This window comes from Dipodomys spectabilis, unplaced genomic scaffold (genome assembly GCF_019054845.1).
Source record: "Dipodomys spectabilis isolate Male_0828 unplaced genomic scaffold, ASM1905484v1 ptg000075l, whole genome shotgun sequence".
NCBI classification, from domain to species: domain Eukaryota; kingdom Metazoa; phylum Chordata; class Mammalia; order Rodentia; family Heteromyidae; genus Dipodomys; species Dipodomys spectabilis.
This window is the reverse complement of record NW_024870752.1, coordinates 972927-1000500: the sequence shown is the minus strand read 5'-3', so window position 1 is coordinate 1000500 and position 27574 is coordinate 972927. Positions and strand designations below refer to the sequence as shown.

At 37.1% G+C, this 27574-nt stretch overlaps 1 protein-coding gene across 1 annotated transcript in view; it reads right to left on the bottom strand.

The window, feature by feature from the left end:
* The window catches only part of Ndfip2 (Nedd4 family interacting protein 2), a 50338-nt gene extending 30292 nt beyond the window's left edge, over positions 1-20046 (bottom strand). Inside the window, exon 1 of the mRNA XM_042682646.1 lies at positions 19690-20046. Coding sequence (XP_042538580.1) covers positions 19690-20031 — 342 coding nt within the window. The 5' untranslated portion in view covers positions 20032-20046. The remainder of the gene's footprint in view (positions 1-19689) is intronic.
* Positions 20047-27574: the final 7528 nt, after the last annotated feature.

Sequence of the window (27574 nt, the reverse complement as noted above, 5' to 3'; positions counted from 1 at the left end):
TCCCAAAACTTTGCCATGAAAAAAAGCAAAAAAGACCAGAAAACAATTCCAGATAAAAATACACTAGTGGGTAGCTCACACCTGTAATCCTAACTACTCAGGAGGCTGAGATCTGAGGATCGGAGTTCAAAGCCAGTTCAGGCAAGAAAGTCTATGAGACTCTTATCTCCAATTAACTACCAGAAAACAAGAAGGGTCAAGTGGTAGAGCACTCGCCTTGAGCTGAAGAGCTCAGGGACAGAGTTCAAGCCACATGACCAACCAAAAAAAAAAAAGTCTGCCTGAATAATTAAACATATTGTTTAATTGTAATTAGATCCCAATTTTTTAAAAAATCAAAATCTTTCTCTTTCTATAGTGGGAAAGTGGTGAAATGTTTATATATTACAACAAGGTTAGTGTTGTACATTTGCATAATCACAATATAGCTATGTAAGAATTTTTAGAAAAAAGCACACAAATATTTAGATGCAAAGAGACATCACACTTACTAGTTACTTTCAATGTTTTGGGAGTAAATATGTGCATATGCCTATATACATATAAAGAGACTAACACAGAGCAAAATGTAAAATGTTACCACTTGGGGAGTGGTACACAGGAACTCTGGAGGGTTTTTCATCACACATTTCTGAGTTTAAAATTAGGTTAAAATGAAGTCCTTTTTTTGAAGTAGATAAAAATATGGCATGTAAAAATCAATACATTAACTTAAAACTCCACAATTCACTTCCTACAAATTTCCACTCTTCTATCTAGGAACCCTAACAGATCATTAACTCCTATAACACATACCCAGCCACTATACAAAATGGACTCTGCTTTAAAAGATGGAACGGAAATCCAACATTCCCTATATGGCACTCTATCCCTTTCAAGTAGGAATGGCATTCCTCCTACTCCTAATCCCTTATCGAGGAATAAGATGAACAAAAGTTGTTTAGGATACTGCGATTTCATATCAAAATCACTTTTCGAGTTCATGCTACATATCCATCCAGTCTGTCAGACATTTTTCATCCTGTTCTTGTTAGTAGTACTCACAAGACTCCAAATAACTCCTAGTAGTAGTAGGCCAGCTTCTCCATCGCATTCCCATCTAATCTTTTCCTAATCTTAAATTCTACTTTAATACAAGACTACAAAACATGAAGTAATGGTATCTTGAATTAAGCAATCAGTGACTGCTTCAGTTCTCTACTCCCTTAGCAGATTTCCTGAACAGGTTATCATTTAGAAGTGCTTCTAAAAAATGTTAAACATCTTGATTTCTCATCACAACTTCTAGGCTTTTGCCTTTCTCACTGCCTAAACTAAGTTTGTTCCTTTCACTGCCTTCTATGTAGCCCAGGCAGTAAAATGAATAGCCTGAATGAGACTCACCAGCATCCCCAATTCCCTAGTCCTCTTATCCTCAGCCACAACTACCCCATCAAGACATAAACTGTGGTGAGCCTATTGCCTTCCAATGGAGGAACAAAAACAAATCGGACAACTAGGTAGACTGATGTCACCAATTGAGTTTCCAATTCCAGCAAGGCTGTCACAATTAGTGGTCACCATGACAGGTGCTTCAACTCTGCCATTCTTTTCTCTTCCACTTCTAACCACAGAACTTGGAGACAAAAATCTTTGCTTCCTATTTCACATCGGGAGAAAAAAAAAAAAAAAAAGCTCCTTCCACTTCTCTCATCTGCAGCTCTAAACTTAGCATTATGGCATCCATCCCAACTCATATTCCTCACTTCCAAATGCCAGACAAATACACCAACATCTTGCCTCCTAGAGGATGTTTCCTTTAAATTGTATCTCTCCTTCCTTTTTAACAGCGGAAACTTCTTTGTACCCACATGTATATTTTAGTCATGGCACATTTTAATAAGGAAAAACCCTGCTCCAACTAAAAATACTTTCCCCTGCTTTCTGAACAATTTCTGCCTCTTTTTTCAAATATGCTGGGAAAAAAAACAATAAAATGTCTCTTATCTGAACTTCTAATTCTCATTTCCTCCCTAATCCATTAACTTTCACTCAAACACCTAGTGTTAAAAATTTTGCCCTTCAGTGGAAAGCAAGTGAAAAAGAATAGCAGAGCGGCCCATCAGCTGCACTAGACATTGATGAAAATGAACTAAGCAACTCACAGGTGGTGATGGGAGGAAGGGAATGAAAGAGAAGGAGGGAGCAGCTGATACTAAGAAAAAGGAAATGTACTCATTACCTCGCTCATGTAACTAACCCCGCTGTACAGCATTTTTACAAAAAAAAAATGTTAAAAAAAGAAAAAGGAAAGCAATATGCATATCACCAGATATATGTAAAGGTAACCCCACTGTATATCACCTCTAAAACAACAATAAAAAAATTGTTGCCCTTTTGATAGGTAAATTCAAAAGCTTATTTTCAATTCTCAGCTTAGCTAAATCTCCAATCTATTCAACACACTTGACCACAATCTGAACTAGGTTTTCTGTAGCTTCCAGACAATGGGTCCTTTCTGGTGTTCCTCCTACCTTTGACAATTCATTGTGCTTTTTTCTGTAGGGTCTTTATTCTACTTTGGCTAATTTAAACACTTAGCAGAAACCGAATTCACAGCAATTGATACTGTCTCTCACACATAGGAATTGGATGCACCTAAATGGTGTATAAGTGGTTATTTAGGTTAGGTTTCATTTGGAAGGTCATTAAAACAACTATGTAATTTTGTTAAAGTTACTCTTACTAGAATTCATTTGTCATTTTAAAAATTAGCATGCTGTTCTGTCCTATTTGATATCACATTCTTTTAGAGTATCAGCTAGTTGCTAAATAAATATACAAAAGGAAAAACACACCACCATGATTTGATGCCAAAAGATCTAAATTTAAGATACAGACCTACTACTAGGGTAACTTCAAGTTACTAACCTGTTTGAGCTTCATTTTCATTCTGTCATTCATGCATTTCCAGTCAGTCAATTTCTCATCAGTCATTCAATTATAACACTTATGGTACAAATCTAATCTCATCAATACTTAGGAGCTTGCAGCTCCTAATAACAAGAAGTTCTAAGGAAAGACCATAATATAGTATGACTAGGAAAGCAAGAATTAACATATTCAATCAACAAGAACCATGCCTGAAAGATCAACTTTCTTCAAATAAATGGTTTTTTTTTTTTTGGAGGGGGGGTTGCTTTTGTTTTTAATCTTTTTTTGTCTGCTTGCTCTAAGGCTTGAACTGAAGGCCTGGCCGCCATCCTTGAACTTTTTTTTTTTTTTTTTTTTTGCTCAAGGCTAGCATTGTACCATCAGAGCTACAACTCCATTCTGGCTTTGTGTGAATGTTTAGTGGAGATAAGAGTCTCATAGACTTACCTGCCTAGGCTGACTTCAAACTATAATCCTCAGATCTTGGCTTTCTTAGGAGCTAGGATTACAGGCATGAGCCAAAAAGCCTGCTTTAAATGTATTTTTGTATGTGCCAGCATTTGGGCTCAAACTGAAGGATTCATGGCTTTTTTGCTCAAGGCTGTCACTCTACTACTTGAGCCACACATTCACTTTCCACTACAAGTTTTATTTTTCCTTCAGAAAACATACAAAAGCTAAGAACAGAATCCTTCAGCAAAACTAACTACAGTGACTTTAGTTACTAAGAGATAAGGGTGGTTGTTGATTTCTCAGGAATCCCCAAGTGTCAAGACACCATTATAGAAAATAGAGGGATGGTCATCAGTGTTACAAGCCAAAGCATTAACCAAAACTTGTCTCATAAGTCAGAAGACAAACACATATAACCATTTACTTGCCCACTCTTTGTTCTTTCTCTGGAAGTTAGAAATGTACCTCTATACTGATTCACTATATCACTATTTTTATTAAAACTTTATTTTTTAGATTTATTTTCACAGCAAAGTCGGCCTAAGGTACAGAGACTTTCCATGTAACCCCATACATGCAAAAAATAACCCATTATCAATGGCTCCCACCCATGGTACATTTATTTGTAGCTGATAAACCTACTTCGTTACTATTTAAAGCCCATAGTTAACTACAGAGTGTAGTACAGAGTTCACTCTCAGTGACTGATGGCTTTTGGCACATGTATAATGACAAGATACAGTGCAGATATAGAGCAGCTTCTCTGCCCTAATATTCTTCTGTGCTTTCTCTATTTATCCCTCCTTCCCACTAACGCATAGCATCCATGGGCCTTTTTTTTTTTTTTTGTCGGTTGTGGGGCCTGAACTCGGCCTGGGTGGTTGTGGGGCCTGAACTCGGCCTGGGCGCTATTCCTCAGCTCTTCAGCTTAAGGCTACTGCTCTACCACTTAAGCCAAAGTGCCACTTCCAGCTTTTTCTGCTTATGTGGTGCTGAGGAATGGAACCCAGGGCCTCATGCATGCAAGGCAAGCGCTCTACCACTGAGCCACTCCAGCCCCTCCACTGGCCTTTTTACTGTCTCCATAGTTTTAACCTGCCAGAATAGTTTTACCTTGAATAAAGATGAAATCATATAATGTATAAGCTTGTCAAACTGGCTTTGTTCCCTCAGTAATACAAATTTTTATTTTGTGTATTTTGATGTCAGGTTCTGAATTACTATAGTATCTATATATAGCACAATTATCTACTAAAAGTCATCTTGGTTGCTTCAGTTTGGTAATGTATATAAACAGATGCTATAAACATGTGTATGTTTTTATATAAACCATAAGTATTCAGTTTCCTAAGATAAATACCAAGGAGTGACTGCTAGATTGTATAGTAAAAGAAAATGTAGTTTTAAGAAACCACCAAACTAGGGGGCTGGGAATGTGGCTCAGTGGTAGAGCGCTTGCCTTGCATGCCTGAGGTCCTGGGTTCGATTCCTCATCACCACATAAGCAAAAAGAAAAAAGCCGGAAGTGGCCCTGTGGCTCAAGTGGTAGAGTGCTAGCCTTGAGCTTAAGAGCTGAGGGACAGCACCAGGCCCAGAGTTCAGGCCCCACGACCAGACCCCCCCTTCCCTCCCCCCAAAAAAAAGAAACCACCATACTAGGCCAGCACCAGTGGCTCATGCCTATAATCCTAGCTCCTCAGGAGACTGAGATCTGAGGATTAAAGTCAGAAGCCAGCCTGGGCAGCAAGTCTGTGAGATTCCTATCTACAATTAAGCACCAAAAAAGCCAGAAATAGAGCTGTGGGTCAAATAATAAAGCACTAGCCTTGAACAAGAAAAACCTCAGGGACAGTACCTGGGTCTGAAGTCAGGTACTATTAGTCTCCAACTTCTTTGTCCCCATCAATACTATGCTAGAATCTTATTATCAGTACTATTCTGAATCTTATGCCTTTTCATATACAATTTAGATCAGTCACAAAATAACTTACTGGGACTGGACTGGGACTTGATCAAATCTACAAATCTATGTGTGAAGAACTGGCACTTTGCAATATTAGGTTACAAAACTTTGAAGAAAGCAATGAAATATCTTTCCATTTCTTTGCTTTCTTCAGTTTTGTAACTTTGTTTATATATTTTACGTATTATTTATCTAAATATTTCTTTGTGAGGGGTACTATTATAAATGGTGCTATTTTTTTTTGTTTTTTTTTTTTTAAACTGTGAGAATACCATATAGAGGGGTTACAATTACATGGGCAAGATAATGAGTACATTTCTTATCAAGCATTGTTGCCTCCTCCTTTGCTATCCCTTCCCATAAAGTTTGTTTCAACATAACAACTTGTACATCTCATTGTTGCATTGGATCCACCTGTGTCCTATTTAAACGATTTGTTTTTTCCCTTCCCCTCCACAAATTATACCAACATCAAATACAGTGAAAGCAGGGGGAGGGATATACAAAGCAAAAAAAGAAATCATCTTATAAATATGTGAGAAACAATTGCATGAAAGAAAAAACATTTGAATACTTATCTTAGGGTTCATTTCACCTAATATCAACTTATCTGCCCTTTTCTGCTTGTCTCAGACATATATACTAGTTGGTACTATGTTTTAAATTTCAAATTTCATTATTCCCTGCTAGTATACAGGGAAACAACTGACTTTTGAATATTAATGTATTTGTTGTGCTATAATCACCTATTAGTTCCATGAGTGTTTTGGCTTTTTTTTTTCATTGATCTTTTAGATTTACATAAATACTCGTGTCCTCTGCCAACAAGAATACTTTTCTTTCCCAATCTATACCTTTGACTTCCTTTGTTGTCATGTTGCACCAGCTAAGACTACTAGCTGAAAAGACCTTGTGACAGGGGTCATCCTAGCTTTATTTTCACTCTCAATGAAAAAGCTGAAATGTCTCAGAGCTAAATAAAATATCTGATAGTTTCTAGTAGCTCTTCCCTTCTAATATTTCTAAATTGGTAACAGTATTATTGTATGTGGGTGTTAGATTTTGCCAAATGCTTTTCCTGCACCTATTTTATGATTTTCTTGATGTGACAGATTGAATTAAATGATTTTTTAAATGGTGAACTTCCTATCATAGATCACATTTTGCTACAGTTTTATACTTTGCTGGATTCTATTTGTTAATATTTTGTGGAAGACCTTTACATTTATATTCCCAAGAAATATTGGTGTATAGATTTTTTCTAATGCTTTTGCTAGTAGCTTTGGTAATAGGATAATGCTGGCCTCAAAGAATGACTTTGCAAGTACATCCCCCAATCTCTGGAAAAAGAACAAAAGAGCTAGGGTGATTTTTTTTTTCTTAAAAATATTGGTAGACCTCACCAGTAAAACCACCTAGGACTAGTGCTTTCTGCTTTAGAAAGTTCAGGCTTCTTTTTCTTATATAATACTTTTTTTTTACAATGTTGTCAAATTTCTTAAAGTGCTAATCAACATAAAGAATACTGCTAACCTTGTTTTTTTTTTTTTTAAAAAGGAACTGATCAACATCATTTTTTTCTAGAAGGTGAAATGAGTCTGGGGGGGACAGATGAGAGGGGGAGATAATGAAAGGAATGACTCATCAGGAAGCACTGGACATTTTCAGGGACATGTCAAATTGCAACCCCCTTGTACAACCTTTGAAGTTTAGAAAATAAAAGACAAAGAAAACAAAGCACAGAATTTGGCTAGCTCTGCCAAAGCAGACCAGTTTCTTTAGCTTGATGAAATGGTTCGGGGAAGGCCTTCTTAATCTATTACGTCTTGATAAGACTTCAGTCCCTACTTGTTTTTTAAAAGATAATTTTACTGCAGTTTATGTTTAGCTAATTTATTCTCTGGGCAAGCATATAGCTTCTAATACATCCTTAAGTAGAACATCATGAAATTAAGCTATAGAAAAATACCGTCTAGAAAAAAATACGCATTTAGATTTCATGACTGCATTCATTTGGACCAAAGATACACAAGACAGTACAATATTACAATGTGCCTTTGCAGAAACCAGAGGAAAAATGCTATTCAGAGAAAAAATGAGTAGGTGGCTCTTTATGGTATTGGAATTGCAGTTGTCAACAAATTTCTATCAGCACATATAATAGTACATATTTCCTCCAACAGTTTTGGAGAGAAAAAAACTGGTTGTCTAAATTGTGAAATGTGTTTTTTGAAAAGTAGTTCTGCTTCAAAATGTAACTTTTAGTTAAATAACTAAAATAATGATGAAAAGAGCTGAAAATACTTCATTATATAGTACTTTTGTTTTAACTTGGACAATTAAAAACACTATGAAGGACTATAGTAAGTACAGATATTGAAATAACTTCTGGCACAAACTATTCTTACTTCAACTCTCAATCACAAATACTGGGATAGGAATAAGTACACTGTTTAAGTACATAGACTGCAATCAAACTTCCTAGACATAAATCCAGGCTTCAGCACTTCCTAATTAATTGTGTGACTCTGCAATTCACATTATAAAATGGAAACCATTTTCTTATAGTAGTGTGAGGGTTACAAATATTTTTTATTATAAATAGGAAAATGTTTGATAGAAAAACATTATCCTATTCATAAATATTCAAAATAATCAGAACAAAGGCATCTTGCCCTTTTCACATGTTTTAATTATACCTTTATTATCTTTAAATAGCTGTACAAAGGAGCTACCATTCAACAAACCAGTTTATAAGTACAATGCATCTTGAACTATGTCATCCTTTTCATTATTCTCCTCCATCCCTCTCCCTACCACCCAACCCTTCTCTTCAATGTTTCTAGTTTCATAGGATATGCTTTTACTATTATATAACTTATTATAGATGATGAAATAAATTTTAAAGAATTGAATTGGCACATCTAAGCAGAGGCAGAAAGTCAAGATTCAAACTCTGGTTCTAATGTCTATAAATTCAGGCTCTTTCAAGATGACTTCAACAAAAAGTTCTCAGCAACTATCATTCTCTCCAGAAACTGACTTCTATGAGTTTTATAATAATTATTTAAATACATACAGATGCACACATGAGCATGAACACACATAAGTGCCCGCCCCCCCCCACACACACATGCCTTCAACTCTTTCAAATCTATCTAGCTGCTTCGCCACTACCCTAATAAAAGTCACTGTATTTTCCAGTACTACTTTGCATATTTTTCATTACCTTAAACATTAATCATTCCACTGTAGTAAACATTTAAACATATCTTCTTTAATTATAGTTACCTTACTGCAATAAAATATCAATCCTTCTTTCTATTTAACTCTAACTTTGTACCTGCTGGCCTATCAATCCACCTTTCCTTATACCTCATCTAAACTATTGCTATAGCTTCATAACTAAATGGCAAATCGTGACATTTGGAAATTCCTCAAAGAAAAAGTTAGCTTACCAGAAAAATGATATAACTCTCAAACACACAGATCAACAAGTCCACAATATAAACAGTTAAGAGGCAATAAACAGGCACAGAAGCATTATTGAAATTTAAAGAAAACTTCTAAAATAAGGGGATACAAGAGGTAAAGTATTAAAATAAGAATGCCAATATGAAAGGAAAATTAAACAAAAATACTAGGAGTAAAGTTAAACACAGGAAATAGAGGGGAAATCTAAGAAATTTCCACTCCTCTCTAAGGAGGAGGTGCATAACTTTGAAACAGAATGTCCTACAGTCTTCTATCACATGAGAACGTTGAAGAAAATATTTACTCCTCTACTTCCACAGTATCTAGAAATGCCTTTTCTCCTACCCAGGGGTAGAACAAATAATCTAACCAAGGTTATCATATTGTAAATGCAAGCAAGTGATCAGAAGAATAATTATGTAAAAACATCAGAATCTACCTAAAATATTTGCAAAGTGTATGCTCTAATTATGAACTGGCAATATCAAACTACATAGTCTATATACTACATTATCACTTTTCTAGCACAGAACTGTGTAATTTTTTTGCTTTATAATAAAATATAGCCATATCTCCTAGCATATACTTATAATCATTCAGAAAAGACATTTATTTCTTAAGTATTTATTTTACACCTATAAGAGAGAAGCCCAGAACAATGTGGCTTACTAATATAAACAAGACAGATTAAGATCTACTCCGAAGAGATCTTAGTCCTACTAAGGGGAAACAAACACAATAAAATAAAGGCTAAAACAGCTATGAGTGCACTGTGTTAAGAAAACACAGAACTTCCAAGTACAGACTAACAAAAGGCAATGGAGAAGCAGAAGGTGAGGGAAGGTTTTCTGAAGAAAACAACATATACACATAGATATGAATAAAGAATAGACATTAGTCCCAAAGGTATGAAAGAGAAAAGCAGAAGGAGAAACATTATATTTAAAGTCAGAATCGGGGTTGGGGACTTAGCGTGGTGGACGAGCACTTGCCTGGCCCCAAGTTCAGTCCTCAGCTTTCAAAAAGACAAAAAAGAAAAAGCTGAAAGTCGGAAAGCAAAAAAGCATGGTTTGGGGAAATGGTTAGAGGACAGAAAGTAAGATAATTATCACTCCAAACATGACAGAAGTATGTAATGCAATAATAAACTAAGCAATGAATAGGTAGGTAGGTGCTCATGCTGTTCTCAAGGTTACAAACAAAGACTTAAAATTCTCAAGTGTTATTTCAAGATTCTTCCCTTTGGGGAGATATCACATAAAATGCCATATGATAGAATGAAAGTTCTCCCAAAGCAAAGAGCACAAATAGAAAATGTCACTATTAGATTTCTTTATCCAATATTCAACTGGTGTCCTAAGACCCCAAAAGTAATTTTTAAAAAGTTAGTATCACCCCATTAAAAGATTTATTTACACAGTACTCTGGCTTAATTCCCTATTCTCTTAGGCCTCTGTCAAAATAGCACAATTTCCTTATATATTATATGTAATTCTGGAGAAACATCATAGACAAGCACAGCACATTCCTGAACTTCTAAATTATTAAATTGTTCATGTTCAAACAAATCTTAAAAGTAAGCAAGTCAAAACCTTGAAATAATCTGATAGTAAATCTTCAACTACTGCAGCACTTCTCAACTTGCATTTGGCACGTCTTTAACAAGAATTTTACCCACACCTTAATTCCAGCTAAGTGATTAAACTTTTGAAAAAAACTATAACAACATGGCTTGAAAACGCAGACATGAAACTTGTGAGGGCTTACCATTATGTGGTGGGCAGGTCAACCTTAATTACAATGCTCTGGCCAGTAAACTTATACTTAATAGATGCCAGAGGAACATACTCCATAGGACTACACATATAGTCTACAAATAGAATTATATTGTTGTTACACATACAATTAAACAGTATTTTAGATTAAGGATAGAATAAAAATAACACTGTTGCTAATTAATCAATATAAAATAGATGAGGAAAATCAAAGCAGTACTCACAGTTTCCCATTTAATTTGGATATGAGGCAGGATTACTGCATTATGGTTTCATAAATTACTTAACGAACAACTCTAGGAGAAACCATTTCAGAGGAGGGAGGTAATGTTGAGAGCACCTGACAATATGTTAAGCAACAAGAAACTACAAGAAGCTATCACACCTTAGAGAATACAAGTCTCGGTAGAAAAGATAAAATATGAATATCTATTATCTATATCTACATATGTGTGTGTGTGTGTGTGTGTGTGTGTATGAGAGAGAGAGAGAGAGAGAGAGCAACAGAAGCAAGATCCCAAGGTACAAAATTCATTTACCCATAAAGTCAAATCAGACACAAAAGGATACAGCAGTGAAAAAAAATAGACAACTTTTCTTTTCCATCATGAGGCTTAACTGGGGAGAGGAGGATGGGTAATCAGAAATAAACAAAGTATTCACAATACAGGGAATTGAGATAGGAAGTACTCTGAAGGGGTATGGTGATTTTAATAGTGAGATCAACAACAGTCTGAGGGTTCAAACAGAATAAAGATGCTACTAGACTTGAGAAACTCTTGTCTTTGCCATGCTCACAGAAAGTTTTTTTACTCTATCCTATTACCCACATTCTAGTGACAGACTAAGTACTTGCCTGATTACCAGGTAGAAGTAATGGATATAAAACAACCTGTTGTATTGCTTAGGATGTACTTAGAGCCTAAGCAAAACTAAAAAATAATTTCCAAAAGATATCCTTCAGTGGGTCAAAGGTTCAACAGGCTTATACAAAGTACATCTACAGGAGCTGGGAAAGTGGCTCAGTGGTAGAGCGCTTGCCTTGCATGCCTGAGGCCCTGGGTTCGATTCCTCAGCACCACATAAGCAAAAAGAAAAAAAAAAGCCAGAAGTGGCGCTGTGGCTCAAGTGGTAGAGCGCTAGCCTTGAGCTGAAGAGCTGAGGGACAGCGCCCAGGCCCAGAGTTCAGGCCTCACGACTGGACCCAAAAAAAAAAAAAAACAACAAAGTACATCTACACTAGAATGGGCGAACTGTATCCTGCAGATCAAATATATCAGGTTTTTGAAATAAAGCTTATGGAATGTAGCCATATTCATTCATTTCAGTTTTGGTATAGATACTGTTACACTACAATGGAAGATATAAGTAGCTGGGATAGAGTCACATGGTTTGGTAAGCCTAAAATACTTACACTTGGCTCTTTACAAATTCCCAGTCTATAGAATCACCACTACTACAACCACCAGCCTCAGTGTGACCACTTTAAGGGCCTTTCAATGAGCAAGTGATTACTGCGGTCGCAGAGGATCTCACCCCAGATGGGCCTCTTGATTGATGGTGTTGTTTTCATCTGTTTAGTTTGGTTAGAGGAGAGTTTCAGTTTGTTTTCTAAAGGTAAGATACCTCTTTGTCTTAAAATTAGCCCAGGCTCGCCTTAACATCACTATGTAGCTCAGATTGGTGTTTCCTCCCAAGTGTTAGGGATTATAGGCATGTACCTTAGCCATCTGAGATTGGGGTTTAATACTTTGTTTCCACTGTCTTAAAATTCTTAATAAGTTTTGAATCTGAGTTTTTTGTTTTTGTTTTTGGGTCCAGTCGTGGGGCCTGAACTCTGGGCCTGGGCGCTGTCCCTCAGCTCTTCAGCTCAAGGCTAGCACTCTTACCACTTGAGCCACAGCGCCACTTTAGGCTTTTTTCTTTTTGCTTATGTGGTGCTGAGGAATTGAACCTAGGGCCTCAGGCATGCAAGGCAAGCACTCTACCACTGAGCCACCTTCCCAGCCCCTGAATCTGAGTTTTATAAGTGAACTCAAATACAACTTTGATAAAGCATGTGCCTGAGCCTTAGCTCATAGTTTGCCACCCCAAGAACGGTTCTTAGCTACACGCTACTTGGCTGTCTCTATCCCAGGCTGGCACCACGGCAAATTCAGCTGACATATCAGAGCCTGCTGGTTATTGCTGATTCTGGTAATGAGCATGTACAAGCATGGAGATGGCAATTCCTTGGACGCTTGCTTCCTGCCATGAGCTGGGAGAGCAAACTACTGCAAGAGGAAATTGACTTCACCACCTTAGGCCAGAGTCTCACATTTTCCTTTGGCACTGGATCTTGTATATTATATAACTGGATTTAATTGCTTTCGTGAAACAAAAATTATAAACTGGGGTTACAAATGATTCTGTCAATTTTCAGCATACACATTATTCTGTTTTGTTCCATTCAAATGTAAGCCATTCACTTAACCTTGCTGCAGCCACATGGCTTTCTTCCTATTTCTTAAACCAACATATTTATTTATTTCTACTACGGGCCATTATCATACCTGAAATAATTCTCAACTAGGATAAGATCTGCACATTCAACCAAGGACTACTACTCCTTCAGAGTAGATGGAGGCCGGGTGCCAGTGGCTCACATCTGTAATCCTAGCTATTCAGGAGGCTGAGATCTAAGGATCGAAGTTTAAAACCAGCCTGGGCAGGAAAGGCCGTGAGACTCTTATCTCCAATAAACCACCAGAAAACTGGAAGTGGCGATGTAGCTCAAGTGGTAGAGCACTAGCCTTGAGCTGAAGAGCTGAGGGACAGCGCTCAGGCCTAGAGTTCAAGCCCCATGACCAACAAAAAACAAACAAACAAAAAACAGAGTAGATGGAGGTCCCAACCTATCCTGACATTTGTCAACTGAAGTTTCGTAGAGTACATGTATTATTTAGACCAATCACCTGGGGGATAAAACCTGGTAAAAAGTCATGAGGGGACTCTACAGGGTGCTGGAAATACCCTCTCACATCAGAAAGCTTAATCTGTAAAGAGCAATGGTAAAAATGGCTTTTTCCCCCCAAATTCCCATGTCGAGGCTCCAGCTTCCAAAGTTAAAATATTTGGGAGTTATAAGGTTTAGAAAAGGACCTAAGAGTAGAGTCCCTGTAATGGACTGTCATTTAAAAGAAGAGTAAGAAAGCCAGGAACCAGTGGCTCCTAAAAACTTGGAAGGATCATGGTTCAAAATCAGCCTAGCAGAAAAGTTCAAGGGAGGCCATGTCTAATTAACCAGAAAAATGCTTGAATGGAAATATGGCTCAAGTGCAGAGCACCAGCCATGAATAAGAAAGCTGAGTGAGATCACAAGGCCATGAATCCAAGGTCTGGTTTCAGTAAGCATGCATACATTAGAGCACGTGTGTGTGTGTGTGTGTGTGTGTGTGTGTGTGTGTGTGTGTGTGTGTGTGTGTGTGTGTGTGTGTGTGCACTCAAGCACACACACTCAGAAGAGGGAGAGGAGGACTCCACCAAATGAGGACACATATTCAAGTGGGACTCAGTAGGAAACCAAATCAGCTAGCATTCTTGATATTGAATTTCTGAACCTCAATAACATGAGAAATAAATTCCTATTGTTTGTCTACAGTACTTGTTATGACAGCCCAAGTTAACTAAGACAGCCAGAGGGTAAATATTTCAGATTTTGTAGGTTTTGTCACAAATAATCAATGCTATCACTGTAAATGGATATTCCTACTCCCAACAAAACATTATTTACAAAAACAGGAATAGGACTATATCCTACTGATCCCTACCCTGTTATCTTAAAAACAGTATGGCGTTAGAAGGGTATATACGTTTGTCAAAGTTCTTCCAACTTATATGCTCATTTTAATCCAAAGGGAAAAAAGGCCTATTTTCAAGGAAGTACACTGGTTATCTGTAGCTAAAGTATCAAAAATGAAATAAAGATATACAAAACCACAAATTCAACAAACTGTTAACTACAATTTATTAGTACAGTAAATTGCATAATTCTTTCAACTCCTCTGTATATTTGAAATTTTTTATTTTTTGAGCAAAGAAATAATCATATTTATATTCTACAAATATGACAGGCTATGCAAACAAACTGAAAGATGGGTCAGACGAGGAAGAAAATAATAATAGCTATTTAATGACATGGACAGGATTTGAGTACCAAAAAATGTTCATTATAATAAAAAAAAAAGCCAGCAACACCAAGAAAAGGATCTTTTGATATCAAGAATAGGAGAACCCAAAGAACAAAGTTCAATGGTAATGTAACAGAGAATTAAAGCAAGACAAGAATGAGAAAATATTCAATTATGTAACTAGGTAACCCTGATTATGTAAAAAGAGGTGTGTTAAGACTATAAACCAGATAAAGTGTATTAATAAATTCAATCAAGGGAATCTAGAACAACCTAAAGGGGCACAATACTTCTTTAAAATGGAAAAAATGAAAAGAAAACACCTGTACTATTGGAAGAAGCCATCTGCCAGGGCTTTATTGTTCCTGCAGGTCTGGCTGAAAGTTCCCATCATTTGCAGAGCTTTCCATCCCAAGTACTGAACTGTTTGTTGTGTGATAAGTTACATAGACAACCAAAAAGATTAAGGTTAGCAGCTCAAGTTAACTGCCCTCCCTAGTAGGGGCATATTAACATGCTTGTGGTTTGTTACAATGTTTGCTGCTTGTAACTAAAATGTGTTGGACACTTGGCTCCCAGTTCCTCAGCAATGACTGCACACCTAATGTTTTATCTATATGAACCTACTACCTTCCTGGGACTTGGTAGCAAGGAAAAACTAGTCAAATGTGCTAGTGTTCATGTTGTTTGGTGTATTATGAGCAGAGCCGTTTGTCTCTGACTTAGCAGTGCCCTGTTTTCTGCCAGCAACCACAAAACATTAGCAGACTAATTTACTAGCTGTATGTAAGGTACTTATTTATCATGAATCAGTCTCTAATTTTATATTACAGTGCCTAATTCTCAAAACATTGACATGCTAATATGAGGAAACTGAGTCTTCAAGATGTGAAGTGACTAAGTCAACATTTCAAAATTGCACCTAGTACAACCTACATATAAATCCAGATGACTTTAATGCATGTTTCATTTTTGTTCTGTTTTTGTAGTGCTCAGGATGAAAGCCAGGGCCTTGAAGGTACACTTTCTAGACAAGTGCTCTACCACTGCAGCCCCAACCTTATTTTTAACCATAAATTGTTAAGCTGCCTCCTTCCTAGCTGATTAATATTAAAGATAACTTTAATTCTCTAGATACAAGAGCAGAAAATTCAGATCTTCACAGTATGAATACTTTGAATTATATCTCAGAGAAACTTAACATTTTGGAAATGTTAACAATTTTGAAAAAAAAAAAGAACACTAAGATCAAAGGAAGATCTAGGATAACCAAATCTAAACCATTGTCTTTATAATAGAATTTCTTGTAGTTTTATTAATATTATATTATTCAACACTTATTATCATCATTCTGAAATACACTCTGGGATACTATTGCTACAATGAACGTTGCTTATTTAATTTTTATACACAATATATTTAATTTTAGTCAGTTTGATTTAGATCTATGAGCCTACAAAATAGAGAACATCAAAGTGGTCTAACTGCTCCGAGTCAACTACTTAACGGTATGGCAACATTGCTCTTTTCCTATCAACCAAAACCAAATTTATAACTTAAAATACAATGAAATTATATATCATACCTGTTTCTTTCTGAAATTAGAAGAGTAATAAACAATACTGTAGCTCTATACTGTGGATATACTAATAACTTTTGGTTTACTTAACAAATTTGCATCCCTAAGAGATTAAACAGCAGCACCACCACCACCACCAGCTGCTGAGTTTTTATAGCCAGCACAGTAAGGTAAACCTGTAGTCCATCAACTCAGAAAGACAAGGAGGGGGGGGGGGAGGGGCGGGAAGTGGTAGTTCAGTGTAGAGAAACTGCTTAGCATAAACAAGAATAATTGCCAAACATGTTGTGACTGGGTTGGATCTCCAGCATGGGGGTGGGAGGGAGGGGACACTAATAGAGAGAGATAGCAGCAGTCAGATAAAGCAAGTACATTGGTTTATGGTAGTATGTCACTGTCATTCTGATGATCCTATATATTACTAATCTGGAAAAATAACTTTTAATTTAAGTAATAAACTTACACAGCATTCCATTTCACTCTAAGTATAATTGCCCATCTCCTGACTCAATTATATTTTAACCCTCAATAACCAAATACGCTTATATTGCTCCAGTTTATTAATCATTCCGGTTTATTTTTAAAAAGAGCTGAGCTAAGGACAGCCATAAAACAGTCGTGTTTATCATATAAGCCAGAACTGTAGACTGATAACTAGGTACAACATCTACTCAGAACTTAAATGCAGCTGTTCCTATACCATACACCTAGATATAGTTATGAATCAGTGAATTCTCAATGAAGCTAAGAGTCTACATGGATTAATGACTATGCAATTAGACAGTAAAAAAAAAAAAATCAATCACAAACTTAAATGGTGCTAAAATTTTATAAAGCTCTGACTTACAAGGAAAACAAACATTTCCTATATCTTTAGAATGATTTTTGCTCTCTGCTCTCAAGGAATGCCTCACTCCATTAAAAGTCTACTCAGAACACAGCCTCAGCTTGTGGGAGGGGAGGGAGGAAAAAGCAAAAAAATGTGATATTTTCTTTATTTTAAAAGAAATTGTACAGAAAATCTCTTAAAAGGAGAAAATTCCAGTGTTTTTATGGGAGGAATTTAAAGTCTCAAACTAGTCATATCTATTGAAAGCAAATGAGACAATAATAAATTATTTAAGGAAGAGTTATATTGGTTAAAAATATTTTGAGCCAGGCACCAATGGCTCACTTCTTGAAATCTTAGCTACTCAGGAGGCTGATACCTGGAGAATCTCTGTTTGAAGCAAACTGGAGTAGAAAAGTCAGATTCCATCTCCAATTAACCAACAAGAATGCTGGACTGTAGGCATGGCTCAAGTAGTAGTGTTAGTTGTAAGCAAGAAAGCCTGATAAGAGTAGGAGGCCCTGCATTCAAACCCTGCTATACACACACACACACACACACACACACACACACATATTTTGAGTAGTGTGACTTGTGTATTAAAGTCCCATAAGCAAAAGTCTATGTCAAAGATTTTAAATCAGCTCATATACTAAGAAAAACAAACAATAGGAAAGAATAGAAAAATGAAACTAACTCTTCTGTACGTCACCTTTATAATGATTAACTAAAAGTTTAATTTTTTTTTTTTTTGGTCCACTGAGCCACCTTTCCAGCCCCAAGTTTAAAAATTTTAAAAAGAATAGAAAAATGAAACAATTATGCTGATATTATGTAGCTATCTACTGCACTTTATTTTATTTTGTTTTTTGTTTTTTTAGGTCCAGTCGTGGGGCCTGAACTCTGGGCCTGGGTGCTGTCCCTCAGCTCTTCAGCTCAAGGCTAGCGCTCTACCACTTGACCACAGTGCCACTTCTGGCTTTTTTCTTTTTTGCTTATGTGGTGCTCAGGAATCGAACCCAGGGCCTCAGGCATCCAAGGCAAGCGCTCTACCACTGAGCCACCTTCCCAGCCCTGAATTTTATTTTTTGCTAACATTTACAAAAATAAAACTCTTAAAAGCCCACCGAAAAAAATGTATAAAAGACCTTCTATACTGAAAACAATTATTTTCCAAACCACTGTGAAAATACTGACAATTTTCAGAAAATCTAAAATATGAATCTTTTGGAGGTTTTACAGAGTGTAAGCCAATGACAATAGTATCATGATCTACTACCTTAGAAAAATGAAAAACTGTACACATTGGGACCTCATCTTTCAGTATCCTTATAGTTATAACTTTATTATCAGGAATTAGTTTACAACATGTATACAAATAGGTCCAAAGTGTGAATTATGGGACAAACATATGGATATTTGTAAAACTGTATAAACCATGAGTTGCACCATCAGCAATACAGTTTTTCTCCTCTTCCCTAGTAAACAGGTTTAACTAAATGATCAACTGAAAGTTTACAAATTAACACACTACCTAGCTGCAACACAGCAGTCAACTATTTCCAAGTTCATTGTTGAATGGGATTTCCAAAGAGGAATCTCCAGTGACACCACTGGGATTCATGCACAAAGAAAAAAAAAACAGTAGGAAAAAAGGACAAACAACACACAGAATAGACACACAATAGAATACAGAACATGTCTCACTCATTTAAACAGTTACAGAAGTTTATATGGTTAAGCTGGAAAAACCTTACATTAAATAAAAACTATTTTTCAACCAAGGCTTTTTCTAATAAGACTCTCTTCCCACCTGTACGTTTGTGTATATGCCTATATACATATACCTCTAATACATAAATATACATCTGTGTATATACACGCATTCATGTATATACATATGTATACACACATCTGTGTATATGTGTGTATATTATATATATATATATATTATATACACACACACATCTCATACGTTGGAATGGAGAAAGGATACAACCACTTGTATACAAACGTAATGAAAAAGGACAAAATGACAAGGTTAACCAGAGCAGAGGCAAGATGAGCACTCCAGCTATTCTCTACATTTCCAAAAGATCCACATCCTACCCTACGTGGTGCTTACACCTCCTCGCCACCCACCCCATTTATGACGACGGCAAACTACCTTCCCGGACCGGCATGTTAATTCAGTCCTATTTTCCTATCTGCACGGGGGGGGGGGGGGGGGGGGGGGGAGGATAGATGGGAATGTTTCCAGAGAGACCGAGTCGGGGACCGCGGAAATGATCAGGGGCGAAGTCGACCGTGGGCAGGTTTTCGGGTGGGTGGGAGCGCGGTGGCCGCGGGGGCAGGGGGAGGGCGACAGAGGCGTCACGGCGGGTCCCAGCGGAGTCTGACCCAGACCTGAGGGAAGCAGCTCCGTCTAGACGCAGTCATCAGCCAGCACGTCCCCCCACCCCACCCCCGGGACCACCCGAGGACGGGGGTCCCGGGGCCGCGGCGTGGGGCGGCCCGGGAGGCCGGGAACTCACCACCTGGTAGCGGCCAGTCCCCAGCTGGTGATGGTCCATCCTGCCCGGCTCGGGATCCCGCTTCCGAGCGGGCCGGTCACCTCCGCGCTCGGCTCCCTCGGCCTCCCCCGTCGACGACGACGACAACGACGACGTCGTCGCCGCAGCGCCCCTTCCGCCTCGGCTGCTGCTGCCGCCGCCGCGGCCCTCCGGCGGGATCGCTTCACTTCCTGTCGCTCCCTCAGAGGCCGCGGAAATCTCCGCGTCGCCCTCGTCTCCACCGCGGTGCTCAGAAACGCCTTGTGCGCGACTGCGCATGCTCGGGGAAGCCGCGCATGCTCCCTGGTTCCTTCGCTGCCCCATCCGCGCCGCGGCTGCGTGCTCCCGCCGGGTAGGAGGGAGGTGGTGGGAAAGTCAGGCGAGTCCGGGGGTGCGGACTAGGTTGTCAGCCTGTCGGGAGTGGGCGGTGGCAAGGAGAAAAAAAAAAAAGATTGACATAGCTGTCCTTGATTGGTTTTATTTTCCGGGTGCGCGGGTTGCGGCACAGGGAGAAAAGAGGGGACGCCTTCCTGGATCCGTGGGGACAGGTGGCTGCGCTTACTGCGCACCCGGCCTAAAGCGCTCCCTAGACGCCTTTCTAGCACGCGCACTCAAAATCCTCAGGGAGGTAAAGGATCGATCGATCTATCTATCTATCTATCTATCTATCTATCTATCTATCTATCTATCTATCTATCTATCTATCTATCTATCTATCTGTATTTACAGCAGTTTCAGGCTCACCCGAGAACTCCCGTCCTTGACCTGTGCCCTTCCTCCCACGCTGAGCCCGCCCCGCGGGGAGCGGGACGTTTTGTTCGGTGGACACTCCATGGTCACCCGGAGGCGCAGTTTGCTTTGTGTATTCTTGCGGCGTTAGACATCCCGGAGGTTTTGGCAAACACAGGATAGTTGCACGATTGTAAGAGCATACAAAATACTTGCTCTGCCCTGAAAATCGTGTGTGTATTTGTCTCTCCCCTTTTTGATGGAAGCTTAAGAATCTATACAGACTGGAGACTTACTCAGGTGACTTGCAAGGAAAGTCTGTGTCCCAGACGTCTGGGATGCGAGAAGGGTAGGAAAATAAATGAAGTAGGACTATTTTCCAGCGTTTAAGAGTAAAAGCTTGGCTGTTCGAAGCTAGCCCCGCGGAAGGAAAATTCGTGAGACTCCTCTCTCCTATTAAATACATAAAAACAAACAAAAACAAAAAACAATGTTTGGGAGTGGATCTGTGGCTCAAAGAGTGGAGTGCTAGTCCTGAGAAGAAAAACAGAACACCACTACCTGGTGGATAGAATTCCCACGCGCGCCCACACACACACACAGGAATTATTGTGTGTGGAGCGTTGTAATACTATCTCAGTGTTTTAATACACTTGACCTGTGTTCATCTCAGGCACAAAGCATGCTTCTCCAGCAAGTAGCGGAATATGCGAAGCAAGTTTCAACGAAAGTACCTTTTACTCCACAAATACCTGATTTTTTTTCTTTTTTCTTTTGTACCCTAAAGACTGTGATCCCACAAGATCAGCCCAAGTATCTTTTTAAAAAAATAGTCTAAACCTTCTTCCCTAAAGTCCTACAGTGGATAGCCCCAAAGGAAGGAAGAAAAGCACCTGAAACCCCACCCACTATAGGTCCTTAAATGTGCAAAGGAGATACCTGGAATGAAGGAGGCCATTGATCAAGCATGACCAGCTGGTTTAAATAACAAGAAAAAATAAAAATGGGAATTGATTGAGAGATTACAAACTAGAAATTAGATTTCCAACTAGCCTTCTTGACATTTTATTCAAAGCAGTCATCAGCTCATTTTTTTTTTTTTGCCATAGCAAAGCATTACTCGACTAGCAATAATAAAAGGCAATAGTTTCACTATACTTCATTTGACTTAAACTTGCTTTCCTGTGATCTAGCACAATGTATTTCGGATCCCAAGACAATAAACATAAACTATTTTATTGGTATAAATAACCTTCACAATGTCATCCCGAAGGAATTATCTCTTAGTGGCCAAAAGAACAGACAGTATTAGCAAAATAAAATTAGAATCCTGTATCATTCATCCTCGATAAAGTTGGTGTAGAACTGAATTTTGTATAGGCCCATGTTTTCATTAACCATTTGTATGCTCATTTGTTTCTGAAATAAACTACTACTCAGAGAAGATATCATTTTTTTCCAACTAGCACAGCACTGAGAATAAAACCAGAAGGATCCTGAATCCTGTTAGTATAACGGATTCTTTCAATTTTGCCCTCCTCCTAAGTTCTCTGGACATTTTGCTAGGACATTTTGCTAATTTAACAACTTCAAAGAGGAGGTGTAAGAAAAAGAGAAGACAGTAATAGAACAACAGTATTCATTCAAGTACTGAGCTTTCCTTAATGGAGAAAATATCATGTAATTTTATTCTTATAATTCCATGATTAAAATAGTCATTTAACAGATGAGAAAACATAGGTAGAGTAAATCTCAGAACTGTTCTAAGATCAAACCAATAAGTGATGATATCAGAGCTTCCCTTTTATTAAGGACAATATTATGTAATACAACCTCATAAAAAGAAATGACAAAAAAGGAAACTTTATTTTTCCTTGTCCTAGACACTACTACTATGAAAATCTCACTGAAGAAAAAACAAAAACAACAGAAAACTGGTGTATACAATGATACCACAAAGAGCCGATCTGACTTCCTTAAATATTCTACCTTCTTTGTTTATATGAAATAATGACTTTTCTCATCATCCCCCAAAGAGGCTTTCTGAAGGACTTTTTGTCCATTTCAACTAAGCCTATTGACCTGCATTTAACAGACCATCACAAACCAAGGCACTGACTTGTCTTTCTAGGAGCAATCTTTATGTAAGCTACCTTAAGTAAAACTGTAGGGTTTTAGTGCACTTAATTAACTTCATATCCTAGTCTACTTCATTTCATCTCTAAATACAACCACCCAAATTTTTACTATGCAGTATTAGACAAATAAACTGCCCAGATTCCCTTTCAAGAAAGTTCATTCTGTTTACTTCTCTATCTGAAGGTTTCTGTCTAAATCTACTGAAAATTCACTAGTCATTATTTCCTGAACATTAAATTCTAAAACTATATTTTAGAGAATACAAGAAGCTATTACTTTTTACTATGTAAATAAAAATTAGCACATTTATCACTTCAAAGTTTTTTAAAGTTTTAGCTCTACTCTCTCATATGTGTGTCTTCATCTTTTAAAAATTTGAAAGCTTGCAGCTCATGTCATATTTCTTATTTAATGAATTCTTGTTGCACTTTCTTTATTCTCTGCTAGTGTACTGGAACAGTATCTAAAATATACCTAATTTTTTTTATCAGTCAATTCAAGAAGTAAAATAGAATCAATAAAAAATAAATATTGAGAATTTATTACAAGGAATTGGCTTCTGCAATAGTGGGGGATGCTGAGGAAAGTGCAAATCTAGATTTCACACCATTGTATCTTTGGCAGGAGGTAAAACTTCTGTCTCAGAATTTGTTCTTCCTTAGGGAAGCCTCAGTTCTTCTCAGTACACTTAACTGACAGAAGCAGGTCCACTTATAGAGAATTATTTTCATTTAAAGTCAGTTGATTTGAGACTTCAATTACATCTATAAATATAACTGAAGCGTTGTGTTTGACTCAATAATTGAGGCTATAACCTAATCTATGTTGATAGAGAACTGACATCACATGATTATTTAAACATTGTGAGCTATACAGGTCTTTTTTGCATTTTCTTTTTTGTTATTGTTTTAGAAGTGATATACAGCAAGGTTAACTTTACATATATCAGGTGATATGTACATTTCATTCCTTTTGCTTAGTATTAGCTGTGCCCGCCTTCTCTTTCATTCCCTCCCTCCCATCACCACCCTATAGTTGCTTGTTCACTTTCATCAACGTATACTGCTCTTTTTATAATAAAGAGGAAGAATACATAGAAAATAGAACAAGCTAAAGTGCTAAAAAGTTATCTTATAGATTAAAATAATTTTCTATGTTGTTTGCTATCAGCCTTATTTCATATATACAAATATATAATTATATATTGTTATATGTGTTTATATATGGAGACATCAAGCAACAAGTAGAAAAGATTTAAATTCTGATCAGCTGTGTCTCAGTCTTCACAATATTTATATTTAGCATTTTCATTTTTCTTTGCTCAGGGACAACAAATGTAAGCAAATCAATAGTAGTTTTTCCTTTGGGATTTCAAACTTCAAATTGTATAATATAACTCATAAATCATTAACATGATCTTTGCTTTTCGATGAGTATGAAATGCTGTTCTTTGCTCTTCTAAAAGAGAGCTTTAGATACTTTATCTCCTTTTTTTCTGCAGGCCCATCCCTGCCACAAAAAAGCAGGAGTAAGCCTACTATTTTGACAGCAGGTTTCTCTGGGTTAACTGATCTTCATGTAAAAAGACATTCTCTATTCTCTCTCCCTCCCTGTCCTTCTCTTCCCTTCCTCCTTCCCTCTGTGTATGTGTGTGTGTGTGTGTAAAGTATTAGGAGAGAAAAATGTCTCCTGTCAGTTTATAAACATATATGACCACATTGGTTCCTTTTCTTCCACAATAAAAGCAAGGCCTCATTTGCTAAATGTCAGTTTACTGCTCCATCATTAACATAACACAACATTAGCAATAAGGTTCCCTTATAACAAGGCTGGTTGGCTTCAGTACTGAGGATAAAGGGCATTCAGTTTCTGAAGGAGGAAATGATGATGGTAATCAGACTGAATGACATACCAGATGCTGCCTTTCCAGAGCTAAGAACCTAGCCTTAATATTCAAATAGAGAAAAAAGATACAACAAATTATGTTCCCTACAAAAAGAGTCCTTGAGTAAACAGATAACAAACACCATATTATGTATGCATTCAGACTTAAAAACTAAACAATCCCAACTGGGAGACAGGGAGGGAAGGAATAACATTGTCCAAAAAGAAATGTACTCTTTACCTGACTTATGAAACAACTGTACCCCCCCCTTTGTATATCACCTTTATAATAACAATAAAAAAGTTTTTTAAAACTCAAAAACTAAATTATCCCGACATCATTTATCCACTTATATAAGGTTCATTACAAGAGAACCAAAACATACAAAGTAAATGCTACCTCTCTTGGCCCAGCCTCTACTCTGTGATCATGGGACCTGACCATGTGATTCCTGTAACCATATAGTCACACTGTCCAACACAGTAGACTCTACATGTGACCATTTACACATCAGTTAAATAATGTAAAAACTTCCTTTTTTAAAGTCACCACAACCACATGTCATGTATTCAGTTGTTACTAGAGTCTAGTGGCTACCATACCAGACATTGCAGATTTAGAAAGAACATTTGTATCACAGAAAGGTTCATTGGATCATAAAATATCTCCCTTCTTTAGGTCCTGAAGTAGCTAAATGATTTTGTAATGGCCTTGGCTTCAACTCAGACATATCTTAGCAATGTGGCAGCTGAATAAGTGACTTACCCTCCAGAGCTGGTTTCCTCAACTTTACATCAGAAGTTGTCTCACAAGTTGTTGGGAAAGTCAAGTGGGAAAAAAAATGTAACCATACAAATACAAAGGATAATTATTCCCAACAACCCTTTTCCTTTAATTTTTTAGTAATTGACAGAGGGAGAAATTAACTCTTGCACTTACAATGCTAAATGAATATTATAATTTAGAGAAGATAGAGACTACCTCATAGAAAATTATTGTTAGAACACATCATATTCTTTTCCAGGATAAATGACTGGGCCTTTGCTCTATTGACTCATCATAGAATAAGTAATAGACTACTGTGTATGTAACCACAGAAAAATGTGTCAGTAGTTTTACTACTGGATAAACAACTAGATATTTACTACTGGAAAAACAACTGGATATTTGTCAATCATAATTATGATAATAATAGCTAACATAAGCCAAATGCTCTATATGTAATTGTCTTACTATGTTTTCACAATGAATTATGGAGAGAGCACTATTGTTATTAGCATTTTACATATAAGAAAACTTAAGTCTTAAGAAATGCATTAAAAACAATTTTCAAAAAAAGAAATAAAATTTACTGGAAATCATAAAACAAGTGAAAGAATAGAAGTATGTGTGTATATTTCACTTTAACAACTTTTTATTTCAATATTAAACAGGGGAAACTAGACTACTTGTAAATGAGTACAGTCTGATGGTTTTTCACAAACTGAATGAACCTATGAAGCTAAAATTAACATAAATTTTTTTTTTATTGTGAAAATACTGTACAGAGGGGTTACAATTACATGGGTACGTTTCTTATCAAGCATTGTAGCCTCCTCCTTTGTTTCCCCTTCCCATCGCTTCCCATCCTCCCCCCGCCCCCCTAACATAAATCTTTATGTAGAAAATTTCTAGAACTTCAAGACACCCCATCCTAATTGTATAAAGGATACCAATTATGTTGACTTGCAACACCATACATTAGTTTTAACTTTTTAACTTTACATATATGTGTGTATCCTCACACGATTATCTTTTGCTTAATTTATATTGTTAAGATTTATTCATGTTAAGAAAAAGATCTATCCATGTTAAATGTGATTGTCATTTGTTCATTTAGTTGCTGATAGTATTCTACTTCTTTAATATACCATTTATTTATTTACAAGTTTTACTGAATATATATGACTGGTAGGCATTTCGGTTGTTTCTAGTTTGGGCTTTGTTGTATTCATTTTCTGGGACTGTCAGCACACAGGACTACAAACTAAGTGACTTAAGAAATGGCAATTTATTCTCTCACTGTTCTGGAGGCTTTCAGTCCGGGATCAGTATAACAGAGGGTTGGCTCCTTCAAAAGTCCCAAAGGAAGAATCTGTTCCATGCCTCTTCCACAATTTCCAGTGATTCAATCTTTGGTGCTCACTGGCCTGTGGAAGTATAACCCAGTCTCTGCTTCCATTGTCTCACGTTATTCTCCATGTCATGTCTGTTCCATTTTATAAGATCACCTCTCGTTGTGTATTAGTGATCCACACTATTCCTATATGGCCTCAACTTAACTACTAATATCTGCAACAACCCTGTTCCCTAACAAGGTCAAATTCTGAAAATTATCATCTGGCTTGGGGTGGGGTGGGGGGGGCGGGGGACACAAATACTACTGAAGCTTTCATTAGTGCCTTTTCATTGTGATAAAATCTATAAAACACAAAATTCACTGTTTCCAACATGCGGTTCAAAGGTATCAAAGACAATCACATTCATTCCTCTCTAGAACCTTTTCAGCATCCCAAACTGAGACCTTCTAAACATAAACTCTAAATTCCTCTTCTTACCCTTGGTAACTATCATTCTTTCTGATATTGACTGTTAAGATACCTCACGTAAGTAAAACCATACACCATTTGTGTGTGTGTGTGTGTGTGTGTGTGTGTGTGTGTGTTTGACTTATTTCACTTAGCATGAAGTCCTCTAGATGCTTCCATGTGATAATGTGTCATTTTATTGTTTTTTGTTTGTAGTATGTGTCAAAATTTAATTTCATATTATAGTATGCATCTGGATTATTCATTGGCCGTCTCTTATAACTTAGCCAGCTGACCCTAACCAAGTTGAATGTATTTGTATTTTTTAAATCAAAAATAGAAATAAACTACCTCACTGAACTAGAATGAAGATTTGCTAAAATAAGGAGATACTTAGTATACAAATGTATACTAGCAACTGGCAGCTAGAAATATTGATAGCAGACAAGTAAAGAGTTTGTTTCATATATCTCATAAGATATTCAAACTAATATATGCAATATGTCTTTTGCTTTATGGAAAGTCATCTTAGGTCAAATCTATATGA